General features: G+C 36.1%; 1 protein-coding gene across 1 annotated transcript in view; it reads left to right on the top strand.

Annotated features, from left to right (window-relative positions):
* LOC140166726 (GREB1-like protein) overlaps positions 1-23,719 on the top strand; it is an 81,077-nt gene that overhangs the window by 8,919 nt on the left and 48,439 nt on the right. Inside the window, 10 exon segments of the mRNA XM_072190225.1 lie at positions 10,270-10,446; positions 12,220-12,303; positions 13,216-13,482; positions 14,587-14,937; positions 15,478-15,668; positions 16,864-16,999; positions 17,546-17,674; positions 18,724-18,867; positions 21,348-21,545; positions 22,367-22,550. Coding sequence (XP_072046326.1) covers positions 10,270-10,446; positions 12,220-12,303; positions 13,216-13,482; positions 14,587-14,937; positions 15,478-15,668; positions 16,864-16,999; positions 17,546-17,674; positions 18,724-18,867; positions 21,348-21,545; positions 22,367-22,550 — 1,861 coding nt within the window.

Genomic DNA, 23,719 nt, shown 5'->3' with positions numbered 1-23,719 from the left:
CCAAATATTAAAATTTTTCTTTTATTGCCAGTTAGGACTAACTAAAGGATTAGGATTTAGCTATGTTTCATTTAGCAAAACAGGATAATATTCTTTTATCCCAAAAATTAGTGCTGTATTTTTCTGGAATAGGGAGTAGTCTATTTCCTAAGAGAGGGAGAGAGAGAGAGAGAGGGGAGCGGAGTAGGAGATGAGGAGAGAGGAGGAGAGAGCTGCGAGGAAGAGAATGGAAGCGAGTGATAAAAATTAAGAGATTAAGGGGAGGGGAGATAATTAGATGTGTGAATGAGCACAAGATAAGGAGAGGTAGAAAGGGAATTTAGGAGATAAATAATTGTGTGTGGCATATTTGATGCTGAAATTTGATAATATAGTAATGTAATTTAGCTAGTGGAAGTAGTTCATCTTTGTTTAGTCATGTAGAAGTGAGGGATAGATAGACACTTGTTCTGATTTTTATGCCTCAATTTAATTTATCAAAGGAGCTGCATGCATCAAGATGATATTTTCTCTTTTTTGTAGGGGTAAATCAAAATATTGCAGTTTTATAGAAATTTCTGTATGGTAACATGATGAGCTAAACGTGATACTAAATATGATTTGTGCTCATGCTACAGGTTTGTAGTGATAGTTAGTACTTTTTTTGTATGATATGGCTCTTGATACTATATTCATGATCAGGGTTGTAGCTAGGAAATTTTCAGTGCTGTGATGGGTGGCATTTGATGAAAATCTTGATATTTGGCAATGTTTTTGTCAAAATTGACCAAATTCTTGACTAATTCAATGAAATTGTACAATTTTGGACTCTTGAATGGTGAGCTCCAGTGCTAAAATTGCATCTGAGTGGTGGGCTCTGTCGCCCACCACCGCCCACTGTAGCTACATCCCTGTTCATGATACTTGTTAGTGTTTCTCCCTAATTAGTGATTACAAATAGTATATCATTGCATAAAATAACAATGAAAATACTAAAATAACAAAAGGCAGCCATTAGAACATATGTGACATGATCAAGGGGAATGAGTCACATGTCGACCCTGGTCCAAAATGAGTTTTACATATGTTGCTAAAGAGAACATTTAGAGCTTTCAGAAACAGAAAACCCCATGTTGATATGACTTTTCTTTGCAAAGTTACGTCAATTTATCAATCGCTGAAAACAAAATAAAACAAAAGAATTTTAACTCTTTCTTTGCCAATATCTCAAAATCAATATTAGCGACATCCGACTCATTTCCTTTGATCGTGTCACATATGTGACGTGTCATGCCAAAAGGAGACACTTTTGGGCAGGATCGTAAATGGAGAAATAGCCAAAAATCTGCCCGGGTAGATTTTTTTCACAATTTGGGTTTGTTGCGATGTTATTAATGTTAAAAATATTGTCTGATAGTTTCAGACCGGAATATAACTGGCATCTTGTATTTTTTTGAGACATTTTTCAAGGTAATTACTACTCTCAACATTGTGTCAATAATATTTTTAAAGGCCGATATCTCAATTTCCAACTTTATAATACCATAACTTGCGAACTCAATATCTTCACTTAGGAATGCCCGATTTCATTGGGGAAAACGGCGTTGTAGAGCAAAATATCTCTATATTTAAGATTGATAAAAACATCAAAATTGATAACCTGCCCAAAAGTGTCTCCTTTTGACATGACACGTCACATATTACGTATGTGTCACATTCTGGTATCATTTGGCACTTCTTATATGAGAATAGGAAGTTAGGAACTCAACTACCAAGGTCTGAAAGACTCCTCCATGTAAATACTACATTGTGCATCAAGGTTGCACATGACCATGAATCATAATACCAATTTCCCAAATAACTATTATACAATTGTATGGTATTAGTAATGTATAAACATTTACAAACAACAGGTGGAATTGAATTGGTGATTCATTATTTCAATTGCTATGTGCAATGTTTCTTTTATATTACTCATAATGTAAATCTGTGATGTATACATTTATATAATTATGTGACGTTAGGCCAAAAAAAAAAAGTTTGTTTCCTGTATCTCGCGCATTTCGTTTTTGATGGTTTATGTGCGCATTTGAATTTTTTTTTTCACTCACAAAGAAAAAAAAGAGAAAAAAACCCGGAAAATCACAAAAAAATATAACACTACTGGAGTAAACATTTACACATTACACAACAAATAAACAATATAAATATTCTTGAATATGATTTTTTTTTTTTTTCGGAGAAACCCACTGTAAATTCCCATTCCAATTTGCAGCAAAAAGGGTATTTTTTTCCATTTCAAGACATGGATTAAAAAAAAAAAAAAAACGCATTTCGCATTTGACTTTTTGGACCTGCTACAGGAAACAAACATTTTTTTTTTGGCCTTATCTCATTTAGGTTAATATTGACAATGGTGAAACAAAGAATATAACCAAAAACAAAAGTCAAAACACAATATTTTCTATAAAATCCAAAATCCCAGTATAATTTTGACAGCTGGGCATGCCAAAATCTATTATACAGAGTTCAAAATAACATACTTAATTCGACCTTAGCGCCCCTCCCCTAAAAAGCACCCCTACAGAATATTTTGAATTAAGCGCTCCCTTTTCAATGCACAGGTGTCTGACTAAATGTCTGAATAAAATTACCTTTTAAAAACTTTCTCCAGATTAGTATAATGATGGTTTTGACGTCAGTGCTGTATTTTCAATATTTTATGTAAATTCCCAATTTGTAACTTTCCTTTCACAGTTTTAATAAACTCCCCCTGAAAATGACTGGTGCTAATATAGCTTAGGTAGAATACAAAATGAACTAATGATATCTACATTTAGTGTGAAATGTTTGTGAGGTTTTTATTTTTGCGCTTTTCCGGTTAGTTTCAGAACCACAAATTAAAAGCGTGCAGAAATATTTTTTAGCCCATATTGTTTGAAACCCATTAAACCCCAGGAATCAATGAAATGGATTAAAGGTGTATGCAGTGATTTGCTCAACCGGAGGATCTTGAAAATCATCCAAATTCAGATTTGGGCACATTTACTAGTGTCATGGATGTGCTAACATAGCCTGCTAGTTTTTAAGCCAAAAGTCATCTATTAAAGATAAAATAAGACATTTTACATGATTCTGCCTTTTTTCTACTTACGTAGAGATTAGAAATTAGCTACATGTATTTGAATGGGGCTTCAATTTTATCAATTTTGCTGTTTTCCTCACTTTTTTGCCAAATTCTTCATATCAAAAATACCTAATGACAATTTTAGGAAATTTTACACAATTTCAATTTTTGTACACTTTTGTTGGGATCACTGAATTGCAACAAATGAATGTACCGTACTGACGCGAGAATAGTCCCACCCCGTTTTGGGGTGAACATTTTCAAAATTGGGGGTGGGACTATACTCAATTTCAAAAAAAATGCTAGGATCATTCATGGTTGACCTAAAAAAAAAAATTCAAGATGTTTTGTATTTTTAATATGAAAATTGATAATTTGTATTCATGTCATACTCTATTAATGATTTCAAAATGCATTCAAATTCAATGCATTTTGAAATCATTAATAGACTATGACATGAATACAAATGATCAATTTTCATATTAAAAATACAAAACATCTTGAAATTTGTTTTTTTTAGGTCAACCATGAATGATCCTAGCATTTAGGTCTAGGTCCTGGGACACTCCAAAGCCGAAAAAATAAATAACTTAAAAAAAAATATTTGGGGTGGGACTTTACTCGAAGGTGGGACTATACTCGCGTCAGTACGGTACTTCTAAAATATCTTGTTATACAGTATTACGACATATAAAGTAGATCATTCAAACAACATACTGTGAAAAGATTTTTAATTTCACATATTTTGGCATGGTACCCAGATTCTCAAAATTAAATATCCATGAAGATTGACAAGCATATCTTTAATTTCCTCACTGAATTTCAGGATTAAGAAAAGAACTTAGAACTCCAAAAATGGTGCTATTATCAATTTGCAGAAGAAAATTTCTACAAAATCAGCTGAATTGTTAAACAGTGCGACTGCATGTATTCATAAAGTTTGAGCTGTGTTTAAGTAGGACTGCAAGACTAGCATGTTGTCTGAAGATGTCTAGAAGGCACCATAGAGTCGCGACTGTGACTTGTAAGATGACTGAAAAGAAATAAAGATTGAGCAGACATATCAACGCTTTGTTAGTGTGTACATAGTACGCATAAGCTGCCAAGTCTGGATGCAAGTTATACATCAATACCGCAAATGGGAATATTATGGGGTACACAGCCGCATTTAAAATGGTTATTGTATTCCAATTAGTGCATGTTTTAAGAAATTCTTAAGGGGTGGGGTATGAACGTTTGGACAGTATATATTGTGGGACATTAGAGCACATCAGACATATCGAATTGCATTCTGAATACGAAGAATGTCCTTCTGATATCAAATAATTTAGATTTTTTGAAATTCGCAATGTAATACACATTTTATGGCAAATGATTAAAAATTGATATTTTTGATATTTAACAGTACTCGAAGTAAACTTTATAAATCTGATGATTTATGCTTAAGGTGTATGTAGGTGGGATGAAAAGCCGACGATCAATTGAAAATTTCGACCTTTCGTATTTAAGATATGGATTTTTTTTCCCAAAACACCAAAAAAATGAGGCCTTTTGGGAAAAAAATCCATATCTTCAATATGAAAGGTCAAAAGTTTCAATTGATCGTCGGCTTTTCCTCCCTGCTACATACACTTTAAGAATATATCATTAGATTTATATAATTTACTCGAGGACTGTTATATATCAAAAATTTGAAAAATATCAAATTTTAATAATTTGTCATAAAATTTGTATTATATCGTGAATTTCAAAAAATGAAAATTATTTGGTATCAGAAAGACTTTCTTTGTATTCAAAATGCAATTCGATATGTCTGATGTGCTCTCATGTCCCACAAAAAATACTGTCGAAATGCTCAAAACGCTCATTCCAGATCCCTTAAAATAAGACATAAATAAATACTGTTTGTTTGCCCCAAGACAATCAAACTTATATATGAAACATTTAATTTGAAAGCAAAATGCATACAAATAGGCATGCCATCATGTGCATAATAATTATGCTCCCAAGCAGAAACACAATTTATATTTTTTATAATTTACAAATTAAGCATAAATTATGAGCACTTTTGAAAGCTGCAACAAGTGTATGAAATCACAATAGACACAGTATACATATGTGTATTCACACTTGCAACGTGTGATCTTTAAAATCTTACAGAGTAGAGCAACTATGAGGGGCATAGCCAGGCAGGAGCAGGGGGGGGGGCAAACTTAAGAATAGAGAAATTTACAGGGATAAAATGGGGACGGCAAAGAGAAAAATGATTAAATGGGACAACATTTTATGACCAAATTGTCCTCTCACACTAAAATCCTGGCTACGCTACTGGCAACTATGTGCAATGTGCAGGAGCTGTTTCAGAGGCCTGTCCACCACTCAAAAACAAAAATTGTTGAGGGGGTGGGGGTAATTAGTCTAAAGGAGCAATTTAAGTTTGTTTGGCTTATACATGTAATACAGGGTGTCCCAGAATGATCTATACCGGGAAAGATGGATTTTTTTTAGGTATGAAGGGCATGTTGATTGGTCATATTGTTTTGCATTTTAGTTTCTACATATATTTAGCTTTCTCAGATTTTTTAGATTTTAAAAATTGGACATTTCTAGTAGAAGTTATAGAAGATTGCGTAAAAATGGTGAATTATAAGTTTTGACAATACACACTATTTTGGAAATGTGTAAAATTACTAACCGTTCAGCACAAAGTTATTTGGAAAATGTTATGCAGGTATTTTAGTTGTGCCCCGTTCATATTTCCACTAAATAGCCGATATCTATCTGTTTATCTATTTTTATGACGTTATGAAGCAATCATTACATGGAATAAAGGATTTGATCCGCTTGAGCGGCCTAATTCCATTCTCTCTTTGGCGGCAGTTTTAAATATAGTTATTGTGTTGTGAGGTCCATGTCATTTGAAATGCTTGCAAAGATCGAACTGGTTGTGGTACAGAAAAGATGGCCCCTCAATTTACTGTACAGCAGCGTGGAAAAAGTCACAAGCAGTCAGGTCTGGTGATCACCAGACCTGACTGCTTGTGACTCTTTTCTCTGGGGTTATCTAAAAGCAAAGGTGTATGCAGAAGGACCACCAGCAGACCTGCAGACACTGAGACAGTGCATCATCACTGCTGTTGCAAGACTGCGTAGAGATTACTGTGAACAGTATGATGGAAAGAACAAACAGGTGTATCGCACTGCGTGGCCGACAAGTTGAGGGACGTGCAGGACAAGCATGAAAGTAGTATATCAATAATCACAAAGCCAAAAACTATACCAAGCTATACGTGCCTTTATTAAAAAAAAATATTACAACAAATGCATTTATGTTTCAAAAGGACAAAAGTTAGCATACATGAACAAAGTTTACTCTGATGTTGTAATATTTAGGTTTCTTAGTGCAATATTTATTTAATGTAAAACATTACAGATATATCAAATATGTTCACCTTTGTCATTCATTTTACTTTTAGCAATTGGAACCATAATATTAGTATAACTTGGATTCCAGCCGTTTCATCTTTCCAGTTTCCGTATCTGCATTGCTTTTTAATTTCCGTTGTTGTTTTGACAGACATTATGTAAACACCTTTGTCTTTAACATTTTTGAGAATACGATACGAAAGTAGAAGCAAAATAACAGAAAAGAAACTGAAACAATAAAAGAAGAAATTAGCTAAAGAATGAAAGTTGTTTGATTGACATTAAATGTACATAAAAAGACTCCATAAGTTAATCAAGTGTGTTGTGCCATTTTTGCTGAACCATGAAATGGTATCAGCCTATATTAGTGTATGTCCCTTACTTACTTGCTTACTTTACTTGCTTACTTACTTACTTACTTACTTACCAACCATTTGGTCTAAAATGGACATATCTTTAAATGCCACGAAGGTATGAACCCCCAAGTGGTGTCAAATGATAGAGAAAGAAGTAAAGAATATGATAAAAATATTTCCTAACGTCAGAGGTCATCCAAGGGGTCACAGGGGTCAAAAAAGGTCATTTTAACCAAAAATGCTCCAATTAAGCTGAAATTTATATGCAATGATCCTTATGACATTCTAAACATGTTTAAAATATTTTAATATTCATTTAAGGTCATTAAGGGGTCATAAAGGGGTCAAAGGTCAAGTTTCCAAAAATGCTCCAATTGAGCTGATATTTAAATGCAATGATCTTTAAGACATTCTAAACATGTTTAAAATATTTTAAAATTCATTTAAGGTCATTAAGGGGTCAATAAAGGGGTCAATAAAGGGGTCAAAGGTCAAGTTTTCAAAATGGTTCAATTGAGCTGAAATTTAAATGCAATGATCCTTATGACATTCTAAACATGTTTAAAATAATTTAATATTCATTTAAGGTCATTAAGGGGTCAGAAAGGGGTCAAAGGTCAAGGTTTCAAAATGTTCCAATTGAGCTGAAATTTAAATGCAATGATCCTTATGACATTCTAAACATGTTTAAAATAATTTGATATTTATTTCAGGTCATTAAGGGGTCATAAAGGGGTGATATATATACATGTACCACAATATACTGCCAAAGCCCCATGGTTCAGCTATGGTGCGGTAACCGCTCTAGTTCAAGGGTATGCGAGTCGTTTGCGCTGAAAATGAAAAGCATGTTTTTCATCGATTTTACATTATTGCATGCCACGCCAAAACAAATAAAGGTAGCGTGCTGAAATTAACAGAATAAGTAGGAGACATGTCCAACATTATAATGCAGGTATCAAAAATAGATACACTGCCCGTCTTCTATTTTTAGTTATTTTTGCAAACACAGTACAAATCATTCTGGGACACCCTGTAGTACTCATAACATTGTGTATTGATATACAATGACATGGACACAGTTTGGAGCAGCACTAATAGTTAGTTGTGCATTGCATAATGCGTGGCTGGCGTACGCTTATGTGAATTTATGCAAGCATCAGTTGCAACTTTTTTGACGCGCGCAGTAACAAAACAAATAATTTTCGCTTATTATAAGCCGAACAAACTTTAGTTTCATTGTGTACTCCCTGACACACACCCAACACCCACATTCCCTTATACCCCCACACATACATGTACTCCAGAATGGTCACCATGAAGAAATATGGGACCAATATGGGTCAAAACCAATATGGGTCAAAAATGTTGAGCGGACTTGAGCCCCTGTCAAAAACTGGATCCAATTTGGCCACTCTACTGAGTCATAATATTTGCTACTGAGACTAACTTTTGGTGAATTTTGTCATCTTTGATTCAGAATAAAATTGGTTATTAGATTAAAAAAAATACTAAAACCTACAAATAAGTCTTGACATTTTAATTGAGTAGGTTCTGTTTTGTAACATTGCCTGCTATATATGGTATTCATTGTGAATCATTGGCCCAAGAGGCAGACTTCCATGTAAAGGTTGTCATGTTTGATTTGTTAAAGGAAATGCTGCCAATAAATACAAAGTACATAGAACTTCAAAACTTTAAAGCAAGAATACAAGCTTACATACTAATATTCAAGACATTTCCCAATTAACTAAATACATGTAGTAGCATTGGCATGTTGGTACATGGTTAAGTTTTTATAACATTGTAGCATAAATCACATGTACTTAATAGGGCATCATAAATTGTAAGATTAAAATCTCATAGTTATGTAAGCAAAGGACAGGGGGGGAGGAGAGAGTTGTAGGACTTATTTTTAAGCGCTTTATGGTTTATTCTATTACCTCCACGACCCATTATTCAAAATCGCAAGACTGTGATTTGTTGAAACGCGTCACGGAGAGCCCATTATTCTGCAATAATGGGTCGAGCGCCGTAACACATTCTACACACAGCATTACGCTTGGTTACGCGTGCAATATTTCCGCGATACGCGTTGTCAGTTACGCGTACACGCTCCACCTTGAAGTAAACAACTTAAAATATTTGTGCCAAAAAATGATATTTTCTCTTTAAATCGCACTATTTTCTGGTAATAGAATAGAAATAAAGGGTGCAGCATTATCCTTTACATAAAATAATGTGTCCTCGGCAGTAAAACGTTTAAATAATGGGTTCGGCTGCGCCTGCCGCCCATTATTTACGCTTTTACTGCCTCGACACATTATTTGGGTGTAAAGGATAAAGCATTACCCTTTATTTCTTAAATATATAATATTTTATTATTTTATACTGCACCATATTTTTGTCAAGCAGTTAGTTTCATTGTGTACTCCTCATATTGGCACACACACCCTGGTCACCAATTGCAAGTGGAAAATCCTTTACAAGAGTGTAGTCCTTGTAGTACATGCACAACATAATGTGTTTATATCCTTGTGCAAAATAAAACATGCTGGATGGTTTAGTATTTGTAAGAAAGATTTGGCAAAACATTTTATCAATGAATTTCCTGACAATGACTATATAATACACTCGTCAAATTCAGATTTGAGTATTTTTGAGACAAGATTACATGTGGCAATACATCTGGCTGTGCAATATTGCAAACATGAAAGCAGTTATGAAGTCAAATGTGACTACTGATATGTGACGTTGAAATTAGTGTCTTTGTATGGACTATTACTCCATTGCAACGGAAGTATTTGAATTCTAAAAGGATGCATTAAACCAATTGTATGAATATGAGCAAACTTCAACACTGTGATATAATATTCAGGAAGCATCATTTGTGATACTTGATGAAAATCATGATCTCTTCTGATTAAATTGTGTTGTTTGTCTAACTGATTATTTGTGAAGCAAATCTAAATGATGAAATACCTTATTTATGTTTCAAGGGAGGTATGCATTGCAATCCCTGGAACTCATGAAAAATGAGAAAGTAAAATAGTGATTTTGATTGTAGAACTAAGTGATGAATTTAAGGACAACTTGTGGCTTTAGGTTTTTGGTTTATTTTGTTGAATCATTTTGCAATGTAGCAAAATAAAAACAAGAATTTATCTGATTTGCATAAATATGTATGCAGGGTTAACCTCGCCCATTGGAGGGTACTTCTCTCAAATTGTATGCAACAATGAGGCAGACCGTGAGCAGTTCAATATTGTGTGCCAATGAAAAGAAAATTTAACACTGTACAAATACTTTAACACCCTATTACAAATAATCTTCACTAAACAATGTATAATGTCGGATTCTGTTTTTGAATGCTATTTTCAGGGTTCAGTGGCAACTGTGTTGGCTGTGGAGAGAAAGGTTTTCGCTATTTCACAGAATTCTCCCATCATATCAACCTGAAGCTTACAACACAAGCCAAGAAACAAAAACACCTAAAATACTACATCATAAGGAATAAACAGGGCCAGCTGGTACGAGGACCTAATATCCCATGGAAAGGTAAGATTGATGTCCTACTACATCATAAGGAATAAACAGGGCCAGCTGGTACGAGGACCTAATATCCCATGGAAAGGTAAGCTTGATGTCCTACTACATGATAAGGAATAAACAGGGCCAGCTGGTACGAGGACCTAATATCCCATGGAAAGGTAAGCTTGATGTCCTACTACATCATAAGGAATAAACAGGGCCAGCTGGTACGAGGACCTAATATCCCATGGAAAGGTAAGATTGATGTCCTACTACATCATAAGGAATAAACAGGGCCAGCTGGTACGAGGACCTAATATCCCATGGAAAGGTAAGATTGATGTCCTACTACATCATAAGGAATAAACAGGGCCAGCTGGTACGAGGACCTAATATCCCATGGAAAGGTAAGCTTGTTGTCCTACTACATCATAAGGAATAAACAGGGCCAGCTGGTACGAGGACCTAATATCCCATGGAAAGGTAAGCTTGATGTCCTACTACATCATAAGGAATAAACAGGGCCAGCTGGTACGAGGACCTAATATCCCATGGAAAGGTAAGCTTGATGTCCTACTACATCATAAGGAATAAACATGGCCAGCTGGTACAAGGACCTAATATCCCATGGAAAGGTAAGCTTGATGTCCTACTACATCATAAGGAATAAATAGGGGCAGCTGGTACGAGGACCTAATATCCCATGGAAAGGTAAGATTGATGTCCTACTACATCATAAGGAATAAACAAGGCCAGCTGGTACGAGGACCTAATATCCCATGGAAAGGTAAGCTTGATGTCCTACTACATCATAAGGAATAAACAGGGCCAGCTGGTACGAGGACCTAATATCCCATGGAAAGGTAAGCTTGATGTCCTACTACATCATAAGGAATAAACAGGGCCAGCTGGTACGAGGACCTAATATCCCATGGAAAGGTAAGCTTGATGTCCTACTACATCATAAGGAATAAACATGGCCAGCTGGTACGAGGACCTAATATCCCATGGAAAGGTAAGCTTGATGTCCTACTACATCATAAGGAATAAATAGGGCCAGCTGGTACGAGGACCTAATATCCCATGGAAAGGTAAGCTTGATGTCCTACTACATCATAAGGAATAAACAGGGCCAGCTGGTAGGAGGACCTAATATCCCATGGAAAGGTAAGATTGATGTCCTACTACATCATAAGGAATAAACAGGGGCAGCTGGTACGAGGACCTAATATCCCATGGAAAGGTAAGATTGATGTCCAACTACATCATAAGGAATAAACAGGGGCAGCTGGTACGAGGACCTAATATCCCATGGAAAGGTAAGCTTGATGTCCTACTACATCATAAGGAATAAACAGGGCCAGCTGGTAGGAGGACCTAATATCCCATGGAAAGGTAAGATTGATGTCCTACTACATCATAAGGAATAAACAGGGGCAGCTGGTACGAGGACCTAATATCCCATGGAAAGGTAAGCTTGATGTCCTACTACATCATAAGGAATAAACAGGGCCAGCTGGTACGAGGACCTAATATCCCATGGAAAGGTAAGCTTGATGTCCTACTACATCATAAGGAATAAACAGGGCCAGCTAGTACGATGACCTAATATCCCATGGAAAGGTAAGCTTGATGTCCTACTACATCATAAGGAATAAACAAGGCCAGCTGGTACGAGGACCTAATATCCCATGGAAAGGTAAGATTGAAATACTACATCATAAAAAATGAAGTCAAAACCATTATAAAACCCAAGATCTTTGTCATAAAGTTTCCATTTGTTTTATTAAATTTTTACAGAATGTCGTAAAACAAGTTATAGCTCTGGAAGCAATGTGTATCTGAGTACTTCATCACCAAATATCACAGTGGGACAAGCATCAGGTAAGATGACAAAAAGAATAATGCAGCAATTTTAGACCGACGCCCTCAGTCGTCAAAGTTCTGGGATGACGACTGAGAAACTTCCAGGCAAAGTTTGTGTCGGACTTACCGTCAGAATCTAGATGTATGATTCTGGGCAGTTGTGTCTAACTTTAACCTTTGGATTTTATTTTGAGATTTTTCAGAAACTCAGTTATTTCTACAGAATATCCCTTGTAACCATTTACTTTTTTTTCTAACATTTTCCTTTACCTACCTGTTTTGATTTACAATAAATGTGAACATGAAATAGAAGCAATAGAGGACTTGATTTTCATAGCATATGAAGAGCTTTGTTTGAAAACCCCTTACATCCACTTGCCCAATTTGAGAACACATCAAATAATCATAAAGATCCCTGATATAAGGGGTTTTCAACAAAAGCAGTTTTTGGCGGGATGCTTAGGTAGAATGAGCATCCCGCCAAAAACTGCTTTTGTTGCAAACCCCCATATATCAGTGATTTTTTGATGATTTTTTGATGTGTTCTCAAAATTGGGCAAGTGGATGTAAGGGGTTTTGAAACAAAGCTCTTCATATCATACAACTGATATGTAAACATAATTACAACACATCTAGTATCATCTTTAAAGTCAATTTATGGTTAAAATAAGTTAACGTTAAGGTCAATTGCTACTCGGGATCTGTTTACCTTATAAATATTGCAATTATAACTGATGTCTTCAAAAACAGTCAAAGATGAGCACTAAATTTCCATCCCATATTAATGTAAATCTAGTTTTCGATGAGTACAATGACACTGTTGTATTAAAATCAGCCAGAAAGAACTGATTATATTAAAATATTTAACACTGAACTAGTGATTACATTAGACCATGGAATTAATTCATTGGATACTTATTTTCTCAACAGTCATTGTACCCAGACAAAGTGGCACCCCATCAGCAACTATCAGTTACCATGGCAACCAAGTACCAACGTCAATGCAACCCCGAACTTCACCATCAGCTAACATCAACCACTATGGACCAGTGCCCCCACATGACCCTAGCAGGGGGCATCATGGGGGAGGGGTGGTAGCGAGACCAGGGGAGGCAGTATCGCCAAGTTCGCAGCAGCCGTTGAAGAAACGTCATCGATTTCATAGCGTGGATGAGGAGCGGATGGGACATAGATCAGGTAGTTTTATATTTGAGACCCCTCCCACAAAACTTGGACAAAGTCGGCATGGCTTTAATTGATACAGTCCAATAAATATGCCCAAAATCAATAGAAAACAAAAGGAATTTTGAAGCTAAGTATGTATTTGGGAAAGACAAAAGATTGACTAATTATAATATGTGATATATCATTTTAAAGCTGGCAATCTGAGCATGTTAAATTTGAACATATCTTCAAATCATAATCCTGACTTTACCTGGATTGTGTTGAGTAGGTTTCTTTTGGAGATGCTCTTTCCAAACCAAAAATTGACAATTACTTTTTTCTAAAATAAGATCATTCAATATAATCATGTATATTCATACGTAGCGGTAAATGTAAATAGAAAGCAAAATTTAAACTTATATACTACTCAAATTTGATACGCCACTGGAGCGCTTTCACAATCTCAACCGCATCTTCAGCGGATGTTATTGCTCTTAAGATTTGTTGTTGCGAGTGATGACCCCCTTGATTCCAGGGGGTCAGGAGGTTGTACCAGACAGGGTCAAGTTGTCACCTACAACTCTGATGTAATCAGAGATATCTTAAAGAGGAAGTCCCGCCAAAGCTGTTCTTCTGGGGTGAACCAAACCTGCCTGGTTATCAAATTAATCAGTGAAAATAAAGATATCTGATTTGACAGGTGCTAATTGATGCAATAACATTAAAACATCAATTAGCACCTGTCAAATTCTGAGATAACCTTGTCACTGATAAATTTGACAACCAGGCAGGTTTGGTTCACCCCAGAAGAACTGCTCTCGTGGGGCTTCCTCTTTAACCTGACCAGTAACAACAAATCTTCAGAGCAATAACATCCGCTGAAGACGCTGGTCGAGCCAGTGAAAACATTCTGATGAGTGTACCAAATTTGAGTAGGTGGTGAAGCTGTTACAAAGTTTCAAACTTTCTCATGTTTTAAGCAAGAAAAAAAACACCACTTAATAATGTTATTTATGTTTTTAAATTTGCTGTAAAAATAACGTAACAAGTCATTCCACTTGTCAAAATATTAACTATTGTGGTAAACATATTGTGCAATATTTGTTATACTCTTGACTATTTTACCATTCATTTCAGATCTGTCGTCTCCCACTTTACCTCCAAAGCGCCATGCCCCAGGTCCACCACTCCACCCGCCAAATTTCATTCCGCCTCCCATATCCGGTGGGGTCCAAGATACAACATTCATTCCACCAGGCCTAGCTGAAGCGTGCAGCACAAAAGTAGTGATTCTAGATTGTAGCGGTAACATGCCGATATTCCACGGTAATGTGATTGACGTGATTGTGAGTCCACTGTTCCGGGAAAGCTTAAAGCCGACCCAGCATATACCTCAGCACATGGCTGAGAGGCTGGGACTTCTGGGAGTACAGAATATCAACTTTGAAACAATGGTGCTGATTATGATACAGTATTTTGTGCAGCTTGGTAAGTTAAGATGTCATTACATGACACGATCTGACCCCATCAGTACAAAAAGGGCTTATGAAAAGTTCATAACTTTACAACCAAGTATGCCATGGAATTAAGGAATTGGATACTAAGCAAGTTCAGCTGAATTTATACTCGATCGTCGATGCACCGCTTTTTGGAAAGCAATGGGCAATTTTGCGATGCTTGTTTGTAAAAGATTGCTTGGCTTTTGTTATGTCAATACTGAATTAGATTCATTATTGTAATAAGGCGTCCAGCGCTATAAGATTATTATCTTCAAGTAGTTCTTTACAGAGAGGGTTAGGGGTAAGAATTATGTGTAAGGTTAGGGTAAGGGTTAGGATAAGACTCACATCATCAGTGTCACTTTTGGAATGCTCGGTTTTTCTGTCATCACTCACAAGCATAACCCAAATGACATGCACCTTTGCTAGATGATAAAAGGGTGCGGATAAGAGCCAGGTTGCATACCCTGAAGTTTAATCATTTGAGGTTGGAAAATATTGGAAGCTTTATTTCTTCTTCTTCTTTCAGATGATCGCATTCCAAGTCGTGAGGAGTTGGATGTAGCTCTTCTCAAAGCCAGACAAGACACAGTGATCAAAGACATGGCCGGACAACATAACATTCCACAGTTTACCACTGTAGCCCCAGCTCAGCTGCCGTTACTAGCCAAGCTTGCAGTAGCTACATCGAGTGGCAGAGTCAGAATTCTTGTGGCACATGTAAGTATGGTATTATAGGTTATTCACATGTTTATACAGTTTTATAGAAACCTATTTGAAAATCTAACAAGATGATCATTATTAAAACAAAGTTTGCACTTTAAATCCATCCAAGTGATGTAGAGGGGACTTCCGGGGGTTGTAGTTTAATTAGTATGCGAAATATAGGTGGGCCTCTTAACAGCATGAATTGATACTGAACAATGTAGGCCTGTCGCCCACCTGTCTGTTTCAAGCATTGCATGTGAGGCATTTACTGAAACTCGTGTGCATAATCCCAGTAACTCTTGTGCACAGAGAAATTTTAATAAAAACAGTAAGAGAGGAAAAGTGTGATAAAAAATTGGGGAAAAACAAAGAAAAAATTGTTTGTTTTTTAAAAGCTCAAGAATAAGCTTCTGAACCTCTCCCTGGTTATGCTTGCCATTTACAGTTTCCACAATTTACTGTCAGAAGATTTCAGGCCACAAGGTTGTCTGTGCTTCTGTTGAAGTTACTGTGGAGTTACAGGGACACTATGGAATCCACACCCTCATTCCTCATCCTTTCATTAGTCCCAGATTTTATACCATCAGCAACATATTTGTGTGTATAACTTTCCTTGCCGATTTGGTTTGACAAACATATTGTCCAATTAGTATATTCTGTCTGTCTCCAAACAGAAATTACAACACAATGGGGCACTGTAATACACACTATTATGCATAACTTGAAAATTTAATATCAGAATCAACCACAGAATTAAAACCAGAGAACCAGGACTCGACCGCCATCTTGATACAGGCATGGAGCAAAAATTGGGGGTATTCGGTTTCCCTCGGAATGCGCTCGAGGAACTCGTTGACATGCAAGCGCGACATAGATGATGGGCGCATTTGAGAGACGCCCTTGATGCGACCTGCACGCGAGTACCAAGACGCTTCAGATGAGACGCAGAATTGTTTTCGTTCGTCTCCGTGCACCGTCGGCAAGGAGCCGAATACCCCCAATTTTCTCCCCATAGCTGACGGCGCGATTGTACATGGCGGTTCTCCTTCTCTAATTCTGTGGAATCAACTGAAATTTTTGGGCTAGGGCTAGGATAAAACTCGTATATCATTAATTAATCATCAGAGGATGCCAAAATCACGATATTCCTCGTTCTGTTGTTTACTTATGCCAGTTCTACACTTAATTTGCATCTTTCTTATTCCAGAGCTCCATTGCAGAAGGTCTGTCAGAAACATTGAAGATGTTATCTGTGGTGAAAGCTAACCTACCCAGACCATTGTATGTTGTTATAGTGCATGTGTCTAGGCAAAGGGGCACAGAATTCTGTATTGTGGTTGTTGGTAAGTCAAATTTTCATGCAATCTCTGTATTTTACAGGATTCACATAGTTATTTCCTGAATATTTTAACATCTAACCTGAACAATATTATGCTTAGAGAATAAAAGTATTGTTTTAGCCGCTGTCACACATCTTTCGTCTCATATAACACGGCCAACATCATTATTTTAAGTAAAACAACAAGACTAGGGTATATGAGATGATAAATTCAAATCAGAATATCTGTGCCAAAAGCTTTCAGGATATCACCTGTACCTGCCTTTTAAGCATTTTTCAAAACCAAATGCACAATGTTTGTTTAGTCAGCTGACAGTTTTGCCAAACTACTTTCAGATGCATTAATGACAAGAGCAGTGTTTATTTTGGCAAAACTATCGGTAGAAAAATGGAAATTTTTTATTTGGTCTTGACAAATAACTATAACAATTGTGCTTCACAACAGTGCCTGGTGGATGAAAAGTTACCTGAATTTATTTTTATTTTGTTCTATTTAATATTAAAGATGATGTAGTGAACTAACACTTTGCTTGTTTTATTGTACCTTCAGGTTGCCATCAAGCTAGAGCACTAATAGAGGCCAGGTTATCTGTTCCAGAAACATTTAAAGAAATAAGTTATGAGATCATCACAGGCAAGATTCAGCTGCTAACAAACCATTTCAGCAAGAATAGTCCAGGTAAGGGGAAAATCAAATTGGATTATTTTGAATGTGCTGGAGAGTAGGCAGACTTAGAAGCCATTCTTAACATGTGTACTATGCCAGGACTCAAATTTCAGGGAGGCCACCAAGGCCATTGTTCAGTTTTGGCCTTGTTGCCCCAGATCTTTGTCAACTTTAAGGCATTCTTAAAATTTCAGGCCTGATGTACGCTAAACTTCGGTTCACCTCAATTTTTTTAGTGACATAAGTTTCGTTGGTCGCAGTATAAAATCATGCATGTTAATTTAACCGCGCGGAGCTGTTAGTCTGCCTGCTTTCAGCACAATCTAAAAAAGCATTAATTGGTGTTGCTACTGAACTTGAGGTGTATAATAGCAGGTGGCATAATCTTGACCTGTTTAGCTGAACATGAGATATTTAAGAGCAACTTCACCTATGCTTGTACTGATCAATTCTTGAAGCAGTTATAATCTGTCTTGTCTCAAGTTGAGAGTAACGCCATGTTGGATTTACAAGTGGCAGATTTGAATTGTGCACGATAACCAAATCCCGCGTGGGCGTATACACACACTTAGAAAGGTGAATTGCCCATACGCTGGTGATCTTGAAATTCAACATGGCGTTACTCTCAACTTAAGATGAGACACACTATAGGCAAACTGTTTTGTTCATATCTCGGCATGTACCTGTAATTGATAATCATATTTATGGTCTTTCATTTTGAAGTTGACATTAAAAGTGGGCAGTCTGATTGTAACACAGGATGTTTTTACTGATCACCCAAATATTCTTATTCCAAGTTATGAGTTACTCCGGAATGGAGTGGTGTACCATGTAACTGCCATGATTTTGTTCATACCACCTGTTTAATGTCACTGGAGTTATATATAAGAATATGTGAACTTTCACCTGATACCAAAATCTGCACTTTGATTGGGTAAAGTGGGGTGATGAGGCTGTCAATCAAGTCGCCCACCTGTAAAAGAAGAAAAACAAAACACATATATATTACAAGGATCATTTCATTATTCTAACTATATTAAATGCACACATTTTGCTTGCAGCTGGACAAGACATTGATGAACTTCTGGAGAAATTTTCAGCAAGTTTGAAAGACGAAGTGTTTGTACCATTCAGTGGAGATGTAAAACAAAGGATAGATGGTGAGAAAGCTAAAGATATGCTGGGAATAGCAGCAGAGACCAAAGGTAAGGCAATCACATAAATATGCTTGTCAAGGTATAGAGATCTTTATAGTTTGTCATTACATGTAATCAATGGGTGGATGATTTGAATCAAGTTGATTTTAAAAACGCAAATAATTCTCGATTCAAATCAGTTGGTGTTTTTTTATATCACTGATTTTACATAGAATTTTTGTTTGAAAAAGAGTTTTCATCATTAATCACCTGTGTTATTCTTATTTCGTGTTCATCTGTTGTTGCTGGCCCTTAACCCGCTGAGCACTACCTGCCGATCTAACATTGCCTCTGATTGGTCACTTACATGATATTTTCACTTTAATCACCAATCAGAATGGAGCTTTGCAAATAATTCACCCCAATTTTTTTTGCATGGTGAAATTATTCTAACAATGTTGCTGATTGGGCCAATTGATAACTAAAACTTCTTTTTGGCCAATGGGCAGGTAGTTTTCATGGGGTTAAATACAGCATGTTTACCCCTATAGGTAATATGGTGTTGTCTCAGCTGTCATGGTTTTCTCTTAGAAAGGGGATCACATTCCTTGGAAGGGGATATGTGTAGTAAAAAGTAGATTGAACAAATTGGTGGTATTCAACGATGTTTATTGACATAAAATTATATACTGACGTTTCTTACTTGATAAAGTACTTTTGTACGAAACGTCAGTATATAATTTTATGTCAATAAACATCGTTGAATACCACCAATTTGATCAATCTACTTTTTACTTTTACCATGCGATATTACGTGGGAATCCTAACTTTTATCTGCATGATATGTGTAGTACCTTTGTACAAATATTATTAATACTCAAATGGGTTATGTCTAAATATGGTTAAATCTACATTATATTCCAGAATAGAATTGGTAGACATCAGTATTTCACTACTTCACTTTTTCAACTTGTGAAGTAATACATGAGTGCCATCACTAAACAAGTATTACAAAAAATGACTTAATGTTGTTACGAGTCGTACTTGACTCAAGGCCAAAATCACCTTTGACCTGAACTCACACGAATGCAGGGTTCCCGTTAAGGTTTTAAAAATGTGCGTCCGTAATGACGCAAGTTTGCTGACGAGGTTGCAAAAACTTGCGTCCAGACAGATTTTTGTGCGGCCATCTGAAATTCACGATTATGACGATACACACGCACCCGGTCTACACCTCATCAAATGTTGATTGTTAAAAAAAAAAAAAAAAAATGCATTTTCGCCGTGATATTCCATCTCCATTCGCTATGATAATTTTTCTCATTTCTGTGTCAGTTTTGGTCCAAACGTGGTCAAAAACAGGTGCAAAAACATGAGCAAAGTCTGTCAATCTTGAGCAATTTTCGTTTGTACTTTCACTTCCGCATTCTTTTTTAAATTAACGTGGTGTTGATGCTACAAAAACTAAAACACGCGCTGCCACAAATAATACGAAAAGGGTTATCATTTCGATTTTTTCTTTAAAATTGCTTTTATTCATCGTAACAATAATACTTATAAAGGAAACCTAGATTATTTATGAGAAAATAAACTTAAAATATTAAAAATTGAATATTGTCAGGTTCTGATAAATAATTAAATAAACTTTATTAGCGCACTTGCTTACTTGTAAACAAATCAATCGGGACTTCCCCAGCCATCACACAAACAGCGATCGTCCGGAAAGCATGCAAAAGTGCACGATTTCCTGACGTTGCATTTACAAATATTGCAGAATTTACTTCAATTCTCAGCAGGTGGGTCAAAATTTTGGGGCTTTTATTATCTTAAAAATATAAAAGAATAAAAATTTCTTATTTTTATCATCAATTAATGATAAAATTTCGAAGTTTTGTCTGCGTCCACATTCATGTGACATGGACGCAATACTTGATTAGCCATGTGAACTTGCGTCCAAATGTGTAAAATACGCGTCTGGACGCAATGACGCACACTAACGGGAAGCCTGCACGAATGCACAACACAAATGTACTGTTTGATTAAGCTAACAAAATCTAAGTCTTTAATTGAAAGTTAAATATGATTGGTACATATAACAACAATTGCATATACAATAAAATCACACAATCACAGTTTTATTCTATCAGTACTTAACCAGCGGTCTTCTTGTTGGTGATCCTAGAGTTCTTGCAATGTTCTGGACGACTGATGTATATGTCCTCATTCACTTGTCCTGCGAAAATCAGCGAAGTCCTTTGTACACTTGCGTTTATAAATATCCTTGCGTATGAAATCCTCACACAAAAATGATGATGCTTTCTCCAATCACTTATCTTCTTGCGCTGCTTTCTCCAAAAATATATCTCCTTGCGCTGCTTTCTCCAAATATTTATCTCCTTGCTCTGCTTTCTCCAAAATTGGTGTTTCTTTCACCAATCACTCTTTCTCCAGGGAACAGGCTTCTTTAACACTGCTCCGCTGTATTTGACAGATGTGTGGTTAATGTTAATGAAAATAATGGTTTTGGTTTGTTTTCCCCATTGTAACAGAATCGCCATCAGAGTCTTTCAAGCTGTACCCTCAACAGATAGCAACTGCTATGAAGATCTTGTCTCAAGTATGTGCCATTGCGGACTCAGACCAGATGGCGCTAGACCTGGGACGATTCATTAAAGTAGATATTCTGATCATCGTACCACCAGCACCAATGCTTTATCATCAGACCGTGCAACGGCTTATGCATTCAAGTAAGTTTTCATTTTATAGGTGGATCAGATGGTTATTTTTGAGTAATTGATTTTTAATTGTGATTCTTCAGTTTGTTTTTTTATTTTAGGATTTTTTTGTGGCCAAAATATATGCAATTGTGTTGATTTTCAGCCATTCTTGGGGTATTTTACCCCAATTTCACACAGGATTTTGTACTACTTTCATGATACTTCACAAGCTTTGAATCACACCCCTGGCCACAGCATTTGATATTTTGGAAACCATGGTTTTAAATCAATAACAGATTGCCAACATATTGTTGATAGATGTAATAATGGTATGTTTGTATTGGTTATTGGCCAAATTTGAAATTAACATCCACTCGCTGTTGCCAGCTGACTTTTTGAACCACCAGAAAAATAGTGGACATTTCTTCCTGTATGTTTAACTAAAGTAAGCAAAGTCACATAACAGTTCTGCAATATATGAATGAAGTTTTGTTTTGCTTTTGACCATTTGAGGCTTGTAATGGATTATCAGTTCCACATATGTGACCATCCTCCACAACTGAACCTGAATGTCGCCATTGCCACTATTGAGATATGCTCCATTGAACTTAACAATAAACAATAGGAAACAAAGGATTTATTGACTGTTTTATTGATTTTTCACTACTTAAATGTCAAGTACTATAGACATGATATACATCATTTTAAAGCTAATTTCAAGCAGAATATTTTGGTTGAATATCTCAAAAATGATGATTGGCGACTTCAGGGCTCAGTTGTGCTGCCGGGTCACATATTGCTTAGTATATACTGTTCCTTATTTTCATATTGTATATCGCTCTCTCACACAGGTCTTCTAATAGATCTAGGCTTAGCTACAAATAATGATCTTGAGACCGTTGAGCAGTATGTGATGATTTGCGATAATAACCCAGAGAACCAATCCAAGTTTGATGTGTTTGTGAGTAAAGTGAAATCCAACCCTCACACATTGTATGTGTTGGTACAGGACCAAGCCCATATGGACATATGCAGGTAAATACTTCCAATTCCATTTTACACAGTTTTTATTGGAAAATGTATAATTCAAGTACGATTTTTCTTTTTTAGAACTCACAGGGAAAAGACATCATTACCAGTTAAAAGTGTAAGGTTGAATCTCCTTGACAAAAAATCTAAACATATGATGAACTGAGACTTTTCTTTGTTCACAAGATGCAAAATTGCAATGCACCATCGATTCTGTGTACCTCAACAGAGTAGTAGAGGGATGCAAAATTGATGTTGAGGAGATGAATTTTGGGCAACTTTTCATCAAAACTGTAAAATAATGGGAGAGAACATATCAAGGGGTGTACTCTAACTTTTTTTGCCACTAGCCAGTCAGGCAGGTAATTCATAAAAGTTACCAGCCCGACAGAAATGTTGCCAGCCCAACATTTGCCAGAGACTGGCTGGTTTGCCAGAGACTGGCTCATTTAATTCAATTTTTGCTGGACTCATGTTATTCTCTGATATATCTAATTTGTTTTATTGTGTAATTTACTTATCATGCTTATGTACTTATGCCTGCCTTTGTGGTAGGCCTATGTCTTTTATATGCTTGCCATTTTGATCTGTATTTTGTGTATTTTAATTTTGTGTATATATTATATGCTTGCCAATATTGTTACCATTGTTGTAGCATAAGATAGTACTTTATGTAGTTTTAAGATATTGTATTTGTAGTTTAGTATCTCATTGTAAGGCGCCTTGAGGTCAGTTCTGACATGAGGCGCCTCATAAATGCTTATTATTATTATTATTATTATTATTATTATTATTATTATTATTATGAGTACTTTTAAAAGTTCTGAAAATTTAACTGCCCGACAGCAAAGTCACCTGCCTCTGGGTTTTTGGTGGGTGTTAAAGTACATTCCTGAACATAATATATTTATCATTTCAGCATGTTAGTCTGAATGTTGCACATTTTTTTCTATTTAGCTTGGTATTTTTTTAGTGAGTTTCAGATAATGGTCCCTCATATGATTTCATGCCCGCCCAGCTCTATATTATAATGAAAGACAAAGATAAAGACAATTTATCGCGTCTGACGTCACCTGTCAATCAAATTCGAGCATGGTTTGTTTACAAGTGTCGTGATGATGACTTGCTGAACGCGGATTTATAACCGGCCGCCTTATTGTTAATTTTGCACCTTT

The sequence above is a fragment of the Amphiura filiformis genome, chromosome 12, assembly GCF_039555335.1.
Source record: "Amphiura filiformis chromosome 12, Afil_fr2py, whole genome shotgun sequence".
Taxonomy (NCBI): domain Eukaryota; kingdom Metazoa; phylum Echinodermata; class Ophiuroidea; order Amphilepidida; family Amphiuridae; genus Amphiura; species Amphiura filiformis.
This window is presented reverse-complemented; position numbering and strand designations above follow the sequence as displayed.